This window comes from Ranitomeya variabilis, chromosome 1, assembly GCF_051348905.1.
Source record: "Ranitomeya variabilis isolate aRanVar5 chromosome 1, aRanVar5.hap1, whole genome shotgun sequence".
Classification (NCBI taxonomy): domain Eukaryota; kingdom Metazoa; phylum Chordata; class Amphibia; order Anura; family Dendrobatidae; genus Ranitomeya; species Ranitomeya variabilis.
The window spans coordinates 260,024,356-260,038,795 of record NC_135232.1 but is presented as its reverse complement, the minus strand read 5'-3'; the positions used below and the strand labels follow the sequence as shown (position 1 = coordinate 260,038,795).

General features: G+C 44.0%; 2 protein-coding genes across 2 annotated transcripts in view; both read right to left on the bottom strand.

Moving 5' to 3' along the window:
- Positions 1–14,440, bottom strand: part of GNB1L (G protein subunit beta 1 like) — a 716,249-nt gene that overhangs the window by 395,408 nt on the left and 306,401 nt on the right. The gene's annotated exons all lie outside the window — the stretch shown is intronic.
- TXNRD2 (thioredoxin reductase 2) overlaps positions 1–14,440 on the bottom strand; it is a 186,295-nt gene that overhangs the window by 143,934 nt on the left and 27,921 nt on the right. The window contains exons 3-5 of the mRNA XM_077293390.1: positions 8,802–8,858; positions 3,629–3,773; positions 2,213–2,287 (exon numbers count right to left, since the gene is read on the bottom strand). Coding sequence (XP_077149505.1) covers positions 2,213–2,287; positions 3,629–3,773; positions 8,802–8,858 — 277 coding nt within the window. The remainder of the gene's footprint in view (positions 1–2,212; positions 2,288–3,628; positions 3,774–8,801; positions 8,859–14,440) is intronic.

The window sequence follows — 14,440 nt, the reverse complement described above, 5'->3', positions numbered from 1 at the left end:
GCATTACATTGTATGGTGGCTGTGCTGCATTACATTCTATGGGGACTGGCTGCATTACATTCTATGGGGGCTGTGCTGCATTACATTCTATGGGGGCTGTGCTGCATTACATTCTGTGGGGGCTGTGCTGCATTACATTCTATGGGGGCTGTGCTGCATTACATTCTATGGGGGCTGTGCTGTATTACATTCTTTGGGGGCTGTGCTACATTACATTCTATGGGGGCTGTGCTGCATTACATTCTATGGGGGCTGTGCTACATTACATTCTATGGGGGCTGTGCTGCATTACATTCTATGGGGGCTGTGCTGCATTACATTCTATGGGGGCTGTGCTGCATTACATTCTATGGGGGCTGTGCTGCATTACATTCTATGGGTGCTGTGCTGCATTACATTCTATGGGGGCTGTGCTGCATTACATTCTATGGGGGCTGTGCTGTATTACATTCTATGGGAACTGGGCTGTATTACATTCTATGGGGGCTGGCTGTATTACATTCTATGGGGGCTGGCTGTATTACATTCTATGGGGGCTGGCTGTATTACATTCTATGGGGGCAGTGCTGTATTACATTCTATGGGGGCTGGATGTATTACATTCTATGGGGCTGTGCTGTATTACATTCTATGGGGACTGAGCTGTAATGCTGGATACAGCTGTAATTATATGTTATATAGTCGTGTTACACTCCCCTCACTTCTTGTAACCTACAAGTGTACAAAGATATTATACAGTCACCATGTGACAAGTGGGCCTGTGTGACTTCAAATGCCAGGGCTGAATTTTAGTCTCAGTCCGGCCCTGGCTGCTGTTGTGGGGTTTTCTTACCTTAATAGAGGGTCCCAACAATTTTGTCCATGTGGTGTAAATGTGCAATCCTGGCTGTTTAACTCTTTACATGCCGCAGTGACTTTGAAAGACAGACATTGCTCCCTGTGTCTGGCCATCGGCACCCTTACAAAACGATTGTGGGGTGCCAATGGATTGATATGTCAGGCAATGGTCTAACAATGGTTTCCATGCCTGCCATATACAACAGCCTATCTGATCCCACGGGGGAGGGGTTGGGGCGGGGTCCGATAGACAGACTTAGGGTACCGTCACACTCTGCAACTTTCCAACGATCACGACCAGCGATACGACCTGGCCGTGATCGTTGGAAAGTCGTTGTGTGGTCGCTGGAGAGCTGTCACACAGACCGCTCTCCAGCGACCAACGATGCCGAGGTCCCAGGTAACCAGGGTAAACATCGGGTTACTAAGCGCAGGGCCGCGCTTAGTAACCCGATGTTTACCGTGGTTACCAGCGTAAAAGTTAAAAATAAAAAAACGTACATACTCACATTCCGGTGTCCTTCAGGTCCCTTGCAGTCTGCTTCAAGCTCTGACTGAGTGCCGCCGTAAAGTGAAAGCAGATCACAGCGGTGACGTCACTGCTGTGATCTGCTCTCACTTTCCGGCCGAAAGTCAGTCAGAGCGGGAAGCAGACTGCAAGGGACCTGAAGGACACCGGAATGTGAGTATGTACGGTTTGTTTTTTTTTTACTTTTACGCTGGTAACCACGGTAAACATCGGGTTACTAAGCGCGGCCCTGCGCTTAGTAACCCGATGTTTACCCTGGTTACAAGCGAACGCATCGTTGAATCGGTGTCACACACACCGATCCAACGATGACAGCGGGAGATCCAGCGACGAAAGAAAGTTCCAAACGATCTGCTACGACGTACGATTCTCAGCAGGGTCCCTGATCGCTGCTGCGTGTCAGACACAGCGATATCGTATGGATATCGCTGGAACGTCACGGATCGTACCGTCGTAGCGACAAAAGTGCCACTGTGTGACAGTACCCTTAGTAATGCACTGTACAAAGGTTCACACGCTAAAGGTTCCTTGTGCAATTACTAAGCATTGTAACACGTAAATATTAAAGAAACGTATTTGGTAACACCATATTTGTCACTATACTATAAATTTTTTTCGCTATATATCTTAGTCACGGAACACCAAAAAAAACATTAATGAAAACAATGAAAGAATTGCTTGATATAATCAAAAAGTTGCATGCACCGCAAACCAATAAAAAGTACAGCTCCATATGTAAAGGCCCAAAATAGGTCTGTTTTTGAGGGGTTAAAAGGACTGCAAATATAAAATATAGAAACAAAAAAAAATTTCCAGCAGACTTGCATAAAGAAAAAATTCACTTACTTGTCCTGCAGCTGAACTCTGTGGCCCCAGTTAAGTGATCTCACATAATTTTGAACAGCTTGTGCCATTTTGGACCTAAATTCAATTAAAAATAATATTTTCATGCACACAACTCTAACTATAAAGCAGATATAAGATACTAGAATTAGAATAGTTAATTTACTGCGCCTTACATTTCAAGCAGCAATAGCGTCCTATACGTCTTTGCCCACAAGAGGGCGATGTTATACCAGATCTCTTGGCACAGAAATAGGCAATATTCACATCTTGGTTACGTAAGGCCATGTTTCCACCAAATGAGAGTTGTTGGTACAGCCCCAAACTGGGAACTCACATAAGGTTGTTTTTTTAAGAAGGCATAAATCGGAAAAAGTGTTTGTTTAAAGGGGTTGTCCGGTCTTGCCCAGTCACTCTATGTGACTGCAGAATAGTGAATCCTTCCGGCACATGAACTACATGCTGTGAGGATTCGCCGGCATCAACGCCGGGACCGGTGGCCATGTGATATGCATACTCCGGGCCAAAACTCGACTAGACTGTTTCCAGCAAGCTCCATTCAGTGTACAGCAAAAGGCCGAAAACAGTCTAGTCGGGTTCTGCTGGGAGCGTGCACATCGCATGCATGTGATCACATCACCTTCGTTCCCGGCACGGACACTGGTGAAACCTCAGAGCGCGCAGTTCGTGTGCTGGGAGGATTCACTAGTCAGCAGTCGGATAGAGTGACTGTAGACTTGTCATTTTAGACCGGACAACCCCTTTAAAGGGAACCTGTCACCCCCCAAAATCGAAGGTGAGCTAAGCCCACCGGCATCAGGGGCTTATCTACAGAATTCTGTAATGCTGTAGATAAGCCCCCGATGTATCCTGAAAGATGAGAAAAAAATGGTCCTGGTCCGGTTTTGATCCGATGCGCTTCGCGGTCTGGTCCGGGGCCTCCCATCCTCTTACGATGACGTCCTCTTCTTGTCTTTACGCTGCGGCTTCGGCGCAGGCGTACTTTGTCTGCCCTGTTGAGGCAGACAAAGTACGCCTTCACCAGAGCAGCAGCATGAAGACAAGAAGAGGACGTCATCGTAAGAAGATGGGAGGCCCCGGATCGCGACGCCCATCGGACCAGACCGCAGCGGGACCGCCGCTGGGTGAGTATAATCTAACCTCTTTTTCTCATTTTTCAGGATACATCAGGGGCTTATCTACAGCATTACAGAATACTGTAGATAAGCCCCTGATGCCGGTGGGCTTAGCTCACCTTCGATTTTGGGAGTGACAGGTTCCTTTTAAGAGCAAGTGGGAATAAATGTTCATTATGTTAATGAGGTATGAGCTATGCAGCGTTACAATTTAATATTCTCTTATGCGATTTGCAATATGTGTAAGAAATTATCATTACAGTGTTAAGATAAAGGGCCTTACCAGTCATGTTGTGCTGGATGTGGGATTTGCCAGCCATAATGGGGAGCATCTTTCAAGGCAACTCCTAACAGCGCTGCTTGGTGCATCAGTTTTTTGGGAATGCAGCCAACATTAACACACGTCCCTCCGATACCCCATTTAGTTCCTTGAAGCAGAATAAAGTAAAAATAGTTGCATAGCAATATATCATCAATATTCTGGCAGCGCCCGGCCAAACCGCATTTTCTTCCCACGAACACAACCATTATTACGATATTGGGGCCAAGATGGGGTGACATTATTACAGTATTGTGGCAAGAAAGGGGAACATTATTAGTGTATCGGGGGCAATTGAGGGCCTTTATTACTGTATGTGGTAAGCTGGGGGGCTTTGTTACTGTATGGGCCAGTTGGATGACATTATTATTGTAAAAGGCCAATTGGTGAATATAATTATTGTGTGGAGGGTCAAAATGGGGACAATTTTTGGTGTACGGAGGCAAATGGGGAACATAATTACTGCAGGAAGCCTATTGTGGGATATTATTCATGTATAGAGTCAATAGGAAGAAATTATTACTGGGGAGAAGGCAGAGTGGAGGACACTATTACTCCATAATGGGGGCTGCTTATAACATTCCCTAAAGTGGCCCATACATTATTACTAATTTTTGGAGCCACAATTTTCGACATTCAATCTGTATCTACTCATAAATGTTGAACGTGATTACTGTATTGGGCAAAAAAGGTGTACATTACTACTGTACTGTTGAAATTGGAGAGGGGCCATTACTGTTGGATTTGAGAACAATATTTCGAATACATGGTGGAAATTTTACTATCGTACAGGGGACACAAAAGGCGACATAAGATGGGCCATATGGGGGCCATAGAGGTGGACATTTCTATTTCTACAATCAACGGGTCACAAGAGGGGACACCAATACTGTAATATATTTTATTTTTGTGGATACTTTAACTGTGGGGGAGAGAGGGAAGGGAGGTACTTCAAATGTGTAGAAAACCAGGGAGGCAATATGGCACTACATCTGGTACACTGTAGAATTGGGGAAAAAGTGGTGATGGTGCACTAGAAGTGATCAGCTATGGATGTCTGTATTTTATTTCTGCAAAGATAAGTAGTGGCTAGAAGAAGTCATAGCGGTCTGCGCCAGATAAAGAAGAAAAGCAAAACTGATTGACGTCACTGGATTTACCTGTATTATATATACTTTTAGTATCTACAGAGCTCCCGTGTATAATGTCACCCAAATCCAAAGACAAACTGATAGAGAATTTATAATGAAGAGTCATATACGGCACTCATAAGTCAAGAGAGTGAGGTGCTCAAGTAGGGTATCCAGCCCATACGTACTGTCATCAAAAAAACTTGGCACTCAAGTGGAATGGAGTTAAAAAATAAAGTTCCTTTTATTTTGCATACAATATGTCTTGAAAGTTTTCAGTCTGAGCTCAGACCTTCATCAGAACTGTATGCCTGTGGAAGAGGAACCTGGATAGTTGGCAGATATAGTAGGGATCTGCTTTGCTTTCCACTTTATTTTTCAACTCCATTCCACTTACCGTATTTTTCGGACTACAAGACGCACTTTTTCCCCCCCAAAAAAGGGGGGGAAATGGTGGGTGCATCTAATAGTCGCAATGCAGGCTTACTGTGGCGGCAGAGGTGCGGTGCCAGAGGTGCGGCGGCAGAGGTGCGGAGATGAGGAGGCGCAGTGAGCGGGGTCCCTTTTCCCGGTGAGGTGATGCAGCAGCCCGGTAAGGCACCAGAGCCGGGTGAATCCTCTTGTTATCGGTGGGCGCGGCCATCTTCCTGAGGCCGCGCGTGCGCAGATAGAGCGCTCTGCTGCCCGGGGCTTCAGGAAAATGGCCACGGGATGCCGCGCCCACCGATATCAACAGGATTCACCCGGCTCTGCTGCATTACCGGGCTGCTGCATCACCTCACCAGGACTTTGGACTCTGTATACTCCATCCTTTTGCTTCCCAGGATGGGTGCAGCAAGGTTCAGGAAGGATCTCGTGGGCACATGGACTGGAGATGATGTAGTGGTGTACATTGTGAAGCAAGTATTCCACAGGAGCTCAGATGTCTGAGTCCTTGCCGCTTCCCGGCGCTCCTCAGCACCGCATGGCACGGCCGGCTCTCCGCCTCCAGCAGGGCTCGCAGCAATACAGAGGCGTTTTTCCCGCAGTGTCCGGTCATGGTGGCTGTGTCTCGGTAGCGGAGCTCCTCACTTATTACCGGCTTCTGAAATAATTATTGCGCTGAGGAGCGCCGGGAAGCGGCAAGGACTCAGACATCTGAGCTCCTGTGGAATACTCGCTTCACAATGTACACCACTACCTCCATCATCTCCAGTCCATGTGCCCACGAGATCCTTCCATCACCTCACCGGGGAAAGGGACCCCCTCTCACGCCATACCTCTCACTGTGCCTCCTCATCCCAGCACCTTTGTCGGTAACCACTGCTGCCACCCTCCCATGGACACCAGGCCGTGGCGTCGCCCACCTAAGCAGGAAGGGACCCTGCTCAGGTGCACGCCGTACCGCATCACCCCACCTCTGCCGCCACCATGCCTCCTGTGACCCTGCTCTGCCACCACCAGCCCTCAGGTAAGATACTGTAAATTTGGACAATAAGACGGACCCCCATCTTATAAAAAATCTTTTTTTCTGCAATTTTCACCCCAAATGTGGGGTGCGCCTTATGGTCCGGTGCGTCTTATAGTCCGAAAAATACGGTAAGTGCCAAGTTTTTTTGATGATAGAAAATTTAGATTGTGAGCCCTAATGGGGACATTGATGATGATGTCTGTAAAACGCTGTAGAATTAATAGCGCTATATAAGCGAGTAAAATAAATAAAAAAAAGAAGTCACTGTATTACCTGAACACTTAAACTATATACTATCTACAGTGCTCCAATGTATAATGCACCCACCAGTGATCACTGTATTACCTGTACACTTACATTTCCGTATATACTATCTACAGAGCTCCTGTGCAAAATGTCACTGGTGGTAGTCTTAATTTTAGTACTTTGGTTTCTGATCATGAATAGCATGGCAGTATTATTTTGTTACTATATGGTGGCAATATGTGGTCTGGTCATCATATTGTGGAATTTGTCTCTTGTATATTGCATTATTGGCATACTGATCTTGGAATAATGGATTTTGTTCAGAAACAGAATTGTCATTATACAGGAGCCCGTGCATTTAAAATCACGTGCTAGTATAGTGGAGTTAGTGGCCAGATCCAAATTTTGCCCCAGGGCCCAAAGGAATCTAGTTAGATCTCAGGCAGTACCACTGGTTCCATCATGAAATCACCTGGAATGAAGATTAGAGGGGTTGAGCTACTGTACATTGTGCCACCCCATACCATAATTCAGGGAAAACGAACATTGTCATGTTCTCTAAATCGGACCACCATCTAGTCAATCTGTATTCTTCAACAATGAGTCACACTTTTGCCTTGGCCGAAATGATAGCAGGAGATTGGCCTGGAGATCTTACTTAAACAAGAAGCAGCAATAGCAACAGTTATGTAGCAAGATCCTCATAGTGGTGGCAAAAAGCAGTCAGAAATGTATTATAGAATGTTAGAGTTGGAAGGGGCCTCAAGGGTCATCATGTCCATCCCCCTGCTCAATGCAGGATTCAATAAACCATCTCAGACAGATGTCTGTCTAGCCTTTGCTTGAAGACTTCCATTGAAGGAGAACTCACCACCTCTCGTGGCAGCCTGTCCCACTCATTGATCACCCTCACGGTCAAAAAGTTTTTTCTAATACCTAATCTGTAACGTCTACCTTTTAGTTTCATTCCATTGCTTCTCATGTTTCCATGTGCAAATGGGAAAAAGGATGATCCCTCTACACTGTGACATCCCATCAGATATTTGTAGATTGCTATTAAGTCTCCTCTTAGCCTTCGTTTTTGCAAACTAAACATTCCCAGATCCTTTAATCATTCCTCGTAGGACACGTTTTGCAGTCCGCTTACCATCCTGGTAGCTCTTCTCTGAACTTGCTCCAGTTTTTCAATGTCTTTTTTTTTTAAATGTGGTGCCCAGAACTGGACACAGCATTCCAGATGCGGCCTGACCAAGGAGGAGTAGAGAGGGATAACTACTTCACGTGATCTAGACTCTATGCTTCTCTTAATACATCCCAGAATTCTGTGTGCTTTTTTTGCTGCTGCATAACACTGTTGACTTATGTGCTGTCTCTGATCTATTAGTATACCCAAGTCTTTTTCACACGTGCTGTTGCTTAGTTCTATTCCTCTCATTCTTTAGATGCCATTTTCCTTTTTCTTGCTCAGATGTAGAATCTTGCTTTTCTGCCTGTTAAATACCATTCTATTAGTCGCTGCCTATTGTTCAACTCATCTAGATCCTTCTGAATCCTTTCTCTGTCTTCTCTAGTGTTCGCTATCCCTCCTAGCTTGCATTGTCTGCAAATCTGATCAGTTTACCTTCAGTTCCCTTATCTAGGTAATTTATAAAAATGTCTTGACATGAAAAAGAAAAAAAGAGGGACGGCACTACCTTCCACGTGAAGACCTCCAGCCTCTGTGCACATCAAGTGCGTGCGTTCAGAAAAGCAGTCCAAATTCCACCTCAAGCTACTGGGTGCTCCTCCAGAAAACCACATGAAGATCAACTTGTTGCAAAAGAAAATAAGGAGGGCACTCACCGATCTGAAGCTTGACTTGTCTTTATTAGATACAGACCCGTGGAAGCGCAGTGAGAGCGCGAAACGGCCGTCGTCTTCACACAGCTCACATGAGCTTCTTGTTCACTCTCCCGGCCATGACATTTTAATGGATATCTAATAAAGACAAGTCAAGCTTCAGATCGGTGATTACCCTCCTTATTTTCTTTTGCAACACGTTAATTTATAAAAATGTTGAAAATTTGGGCCAGGACAAAGCCTTGTGGTACCCCACTTGAAATACTCTTCCAATTGGATGTGCAACCATTTATTACCACTGTTGGAGTACGATCACTGAGCCAGATATGAATCCACCTAGCCGTAGCCTTGTCAATCTCATCCCATTATGTATAGGCTAAATGCACCATTCCCCAGTAGTGATATATCTCGGCAGGGTTAAATTATACTCTGTACATACATATTTTAAGGTAAATTAACAGACTGGTCATACCTTGAGGTGATGGTGCTACATAATCAAATACTGCAACTTGTTTTCCAAATTGGGCAGCTGAAAATAAAAACACTGGTTGTGAGAACAACAAGATTGCCAGCAATCCTCTGAATGTTTCCTCTGAGTTATAGCAAGCAAAGATGTTTATAATAGAATTAAAACAGAACATGTTGAATAACCTTTTATAACCAACAGACTTTTAGTACGAGTTTAATAATTCATAGACTGTATTCACATGTAGAGGATGCTGAATAGAAATATAGAATCAGTGCCAACTCCATTTCATTTGAACAGTGATATTACTGCTTGTCAGATTTACAAGCCTCTATGGAGTAAATCTGTGCACAAATTTGTATGTTCTGATGATATAGTCTGTCCTTAAGAAGGTTTAGTGGTGCTTCAAAGTTTGTGAACCCTCCAGATTTTCCATATTTCTGCATACATTTGACTAAAAATCATACCAGATCTTCATACAAATCCTAAAAGTAAATAAAAAAAAGTAAATTAAAAAAATCAAACACGTGTCAAAAATATAAGATTTCCATTTTTTATTGAGGAAAAACCTTTTGGATTAGCAGATAATTGAAACTGAAATTAGACTCTGACATTTTCAATCAATTAAATGACAATCATTTGTGAATGGGCCGCCTGATTTATTTAAAGAGCAGGGATGTATCCAACAATGGGAATTTCTAAAGACCTCAGAAGAGTTGTTGGTGCTCGTATGTCTAAATGGCTTGAACTCCACTTATACACAGTTAAATAGAGTGTAAAAATAAAGCAAATTCCAGGCTATTATTACCCTCCCCAAGAGTGGTCGACCAACAAAGATTACTCCAAGAGAAAGGTGTATAATAGTCTGCGAGATGACAAAGGAACCTAAGGCAACCTCTAAGCAACCAAAGTACAGGCCATAATCCTATAGAAACGTTGTGGAAGGACCTGAATCAAGAAGCTCATGCGAGAAAACCTACCAACATATCAGAGTTAAAGCTGTTTTGTAGGGACGAATGGGCTAAAATTCCTCCAAGTCGATGTGCAAGTTTCATCAAGAATTACCAAAAACATTTAGATGCAATTATTGCTGCACAATGGCATTGCCCCTGAGGAAGCCAGTATCACTGGCGCGATACGCGTTGGGCATCTGTGCCCAGTGCCACCCCTTTTATACTACCAACTTGTACTCCATAGGGACACGTTTCTGGAAGCCTTGCTAACAGCTTCAGGTTGTATAGAACACTATACCATGTGGCATTTTCAACCCTAGGGGGTATTTCTATGCGGGTCAATGTTATATCTGTGATCCTTTATATATATATTTTTTTGTGTTTCCATTTAAACCTCTGTTGTATTTGATTTATATGTCATGGTTTAACATAGCCATCTATGGACTAATGATAATATGTACTGTATCTGCTTGTACTTGGGGTGGCATTGTGGTAGGACCTTATTGTGGGCCTTTGGTTTCATCTTTTGCTGTGTTGTGCAATTTTAATTGGTTTTAACTATTTTAGCAGTGTTAAAAGTGTGATTCAATAAATTTTGTACCATTTTTGGATAGATCTCATGGTGATCCCTGTTTCTATGCATGCTGCCCGTTTTCCTTTGCTTCTATTGCTGCACAATGGGGTCACACCAAATGCTGAAAGCAAATGTTCTCATTTATCTCAAGATAAAGCAAAACATTTTTGACTCGCTTGTTTGATTTTGTTCTCTCTATCTTAGAAGTGTAAAAATCTGATGTAATTTTAGGTAAAATGTATGACGAAATATGGAAAATTCTGCAGAGTTCACAAACTTTCAAACACCACTGTAATCCAGGTCAAAGTGAGCAGGTCATGTACAGTCTGACTTGTTTGCACAGCTGCTTCACCTTCTTGACTACAGCTAATGTGTATATAGTGAGGATTTTTTTTTTTCTTTTTAACCCCTTAAGCCCCAAGGGTGGTTTGCACGTTAATGACCGGGCCAATTTTTACAATTCTGACCACTGTCCCTTTATGCGGTTATAACTCTGTAACGCTTCAACGGATCCCGGTGATTCTGACACTGTTTTCTCGAGATATATTGTACTTCATGATAGTGGTGAAATTTCTTTGATATTACCTGCGTTTATTTGTGAAAAAAATGGAAATTTGGAGAAAATTTTGAAAATTTCGCAATTTTCCAACTTTGAATTTTTAGGCCCTTAAATCACAGACATACCGTATTTTCCGCTTTGTAAGACGCACTTTATTTCCCCCAAATTTTGGGGGGAAATGGGGGTGCGTCTTACAAAGCAGATATACCGCTTACCGTTACAGGCTGGGATGAGGGGGTGTCCGCTGCCGCCCGCTGCTGCTGCCGCCCACCACCGCTGCTGCCGCCCGCCACCGCTGCTGCTGCCGCCCGCCACCGCTGTCGCCCGCCACCGCGGTTGTCCGCTGCTACTCCGGTGCTGCGGGGGCTCTGGCGACATTTCGTGAAAGACCAGAGCCCCCAGGCAGTTCGTCCATGCGTTCCTTCCTGTATGACTGACTCCGGGAAAATGGCCGCCGAAATCTCGGGAAATGAGATTTCAGGGCTGAGATCTCATCTCTCGAGATTCCGGCGGCCATTTTCCCGGAGTCAGTCATACAGGAATACATGGACGAACTGCCAGGGGGCTCTGGCCTTTCACAATATGTCGGCAGAGCCCCCGCAGCACTGGAAACAGCCCTGAAGCCCCGAAGCCCCCAAGCCCCCCTGCAGCACAGGGGCCCCCCGCAGACCGCCTCATCCCAGCCTGCAGCACAGGAGCCCCCCTGCAGACTGCCTCATCCCAGCCTGCAGCACAGGAGCCCCCCTGCAGACCCCCTCATCCCAGCCTGCTGCACAGGAGCCCCCCTGCAGACCCCCTCATCCCAGCCTGCTGCATAGGAGCCCCCCTGCAGACCTCCTCATCCCAGCCTGCAGCAATGATACACTCCTGCCTCCAGCAACGACCCTGGGACCCTGATCCACCGCAGCAACAACCCCTGGTAAGTAATAAGACGCATGGATTATAAGACGCCCCACCAATTTATTAAAAAAAGTTTTTTCCTATTTTTCTCCTCAAAATTTGGGGTGCGTCTTATAATCCGGAGCGTCTTACAAAGCGAAAAATACGGTATGTCACACAAAATACTTAATAAGTAACATTTCCCACATGTCTACTTTACATCAGCACAATTTTGGAAACAAATTTTTTTTTGTTAGGGAGTTATAAGGGTTAAAAGTTGACCAGCAGTTTCTCATTTTTACAACACCATTTTTTTTTTAGGGACCACGTCACATTTGAAGTAATTTTGAGAGGTCTATATGATAGAAAATACCCAAGTGTGACACCATTCTAAAAACTGCACCCCTCAAGGTGCTCAAAACCACATTCAAGAAGTTTATTAACCCTTCAGGTGTTTCACAGGAATTTTTTTTGGAATGTTTAAAAAAAATTAACACAATTTTTTTTCACACAAAATTTACTTCAGCTCCAATTTGTTTTATTTTCCAAGGGTAACAGAAGAAAATGGACCCCAAAAGTTGTTGTAAAAATAAAAAATAATATTTTTTCACAAAAATGAACTTTTCGCTCCCAATTTTTTATTTTCCCAAGGGTACCAGAAAAAAATTGTACCCCAAAAGTTGTTGTGCAATTTGTCCTGTGTACGCTGATATATGTGGGGGTAAACCACTGTTTGGGTGCATGGCAGAGCTCGGAAGGGAAGGAGCGCCAATTGATTTTTCAATGCAAAATTGGCTGGAATTGAGATTGGACGCCAATGTTGCGTTTGGAGAGCCCCTGATGTGCCTAAACATTGAAACCCCCCAACAAGTGACACCATTTTGGAAAGTAGACCCCCTAAGGATCTTATCTAGATGTGTTGTGAGAGCTTTGAACCCCCAAGTGTTTCACTACAGTTAATAACACAGAGCCGTGAAAATAAAAAATCATTTTTTTTCCCACAAAAATTATCTTTAACACCCAGTTTTGTATTTTCCCAAGGGTAACAAGAGAAATTGGTCCCCAAAAGTTGTTGTCCAATTTGTCCTGAGTTCGCTGATACCCCATATGTGGGGGGGAAGCACCGTTGGGCGCATGGCAGAGCTCAGAAGGGAAGGAGCGCCATTTAGAATGCAAACTTAGATGGATTGGTCTGCAGGCGTCACGTTGCATTTGCAGAGCCCCTGATGTACCTAAACAGTAGAAACCCCCCAGAAGTGACCCCATATTGGAACCTAGACCTCCCCAAGGAACTTATCTAGATGTGTTGTGAGAACTTTAAACCCCCAAGTATTTCACTACAGTTTATAACGCAGAGCCGTGAAAATAAAAAATCATTTTTGTCCCACAAAAATGTTTTTTAGTCCCCCAAATTTTTGATTTCCCAAGGTAACAAGAGAAATTGGACCCCAGAGGTTGTTGTCCAATTTGTCCTGAGTACGCTGATACCCCATATGTTGGGGTAAACCCCTGTTTGGGCGCACAGGAGAGCTCGGAAGGGAAGAAGCACTGTTTTACTTTTTCAACGCAGAATTGACTGGAATTGGGATCGGACGCCATGTCGCGTTTGGAGAGCCCTGATGTGCCTAAACAGTGGAAACCCCCAATTCTAACTGAAACCCTAACCCAAACACAACGCTAATCCCAACCACAACGCTAACCCAACCCTAACCACACCCCTAACTCCAACACACCCCTAACCCTAATCCCAACCATAACCCTAACCACACCCCTAACCCTGACACACCCCTAACCCTAATCCCAACCGTAAATGTAATCCAAACCCTAACCCTAGCCCCAACCCTAACCCTAGCCCTAACCCTAATGGGAAAATGGAAATAAATACATTTTTTTAAATTTTTTATTTTTCCCTAACTAAGGGGGTGATGAAGGGGGGTTTGATTTACTTTTATAGCGGGTTTTTTAGCGGATTTTTATGATTGGCAGCTGTCACACACTAAAAGACGCTTCTTATTGCAAAAAATATTTCTTTGCGTTACCACATTTTGAGAGCTATAATTTTTCCACATTTTGGTCCACAGAGTCATGTGAGGTCTTGTTTTTTTGCGGGACGAGTTGACGTTTTTACTGGTAACATTTTCGGGCATGTGACATTTTTTGATCGCTTTTTATTCCGATTTTTGTGAGGCAGTATGACCAAAAACCAGCTATTCATGAATTTCTTTGGGGGGGGGGGGGGGATGGCGTTTATACCATTCCGTGTTTGGTAAAATGGATAAAGCAGTTTTATTCTTCGGGTCAGTACGACTACAGCGATACCTCATTTAGATTATTTTTTTATGTTTTGGCGCTTTTATACGATAAAAACTATTTTATAGAAAAAATAATTATTTTTGCATCGCTTTATTCTGAGGACTATAACTTCTTTACTTTTTCACTGATAAATGCTGCATGGTGGCTCGTTTTTTGCAGGACAAGATGACGTTTTCAGCGGTACCATGGTTATTTATATCTGTCTTTTTGATCGCGTGCTATTCCACTTTTTGTTCGGCAGTATGATAATAAAGGGTTGTTTTTTGCCTCTTTTTAAATTTTTTTTTACAGTGTTCACTGAAGGGGTTAACTAGTGGGACAGTTTTATAGGTCGGGTCGTTATGGACGCGGCAATACTAAATATGTG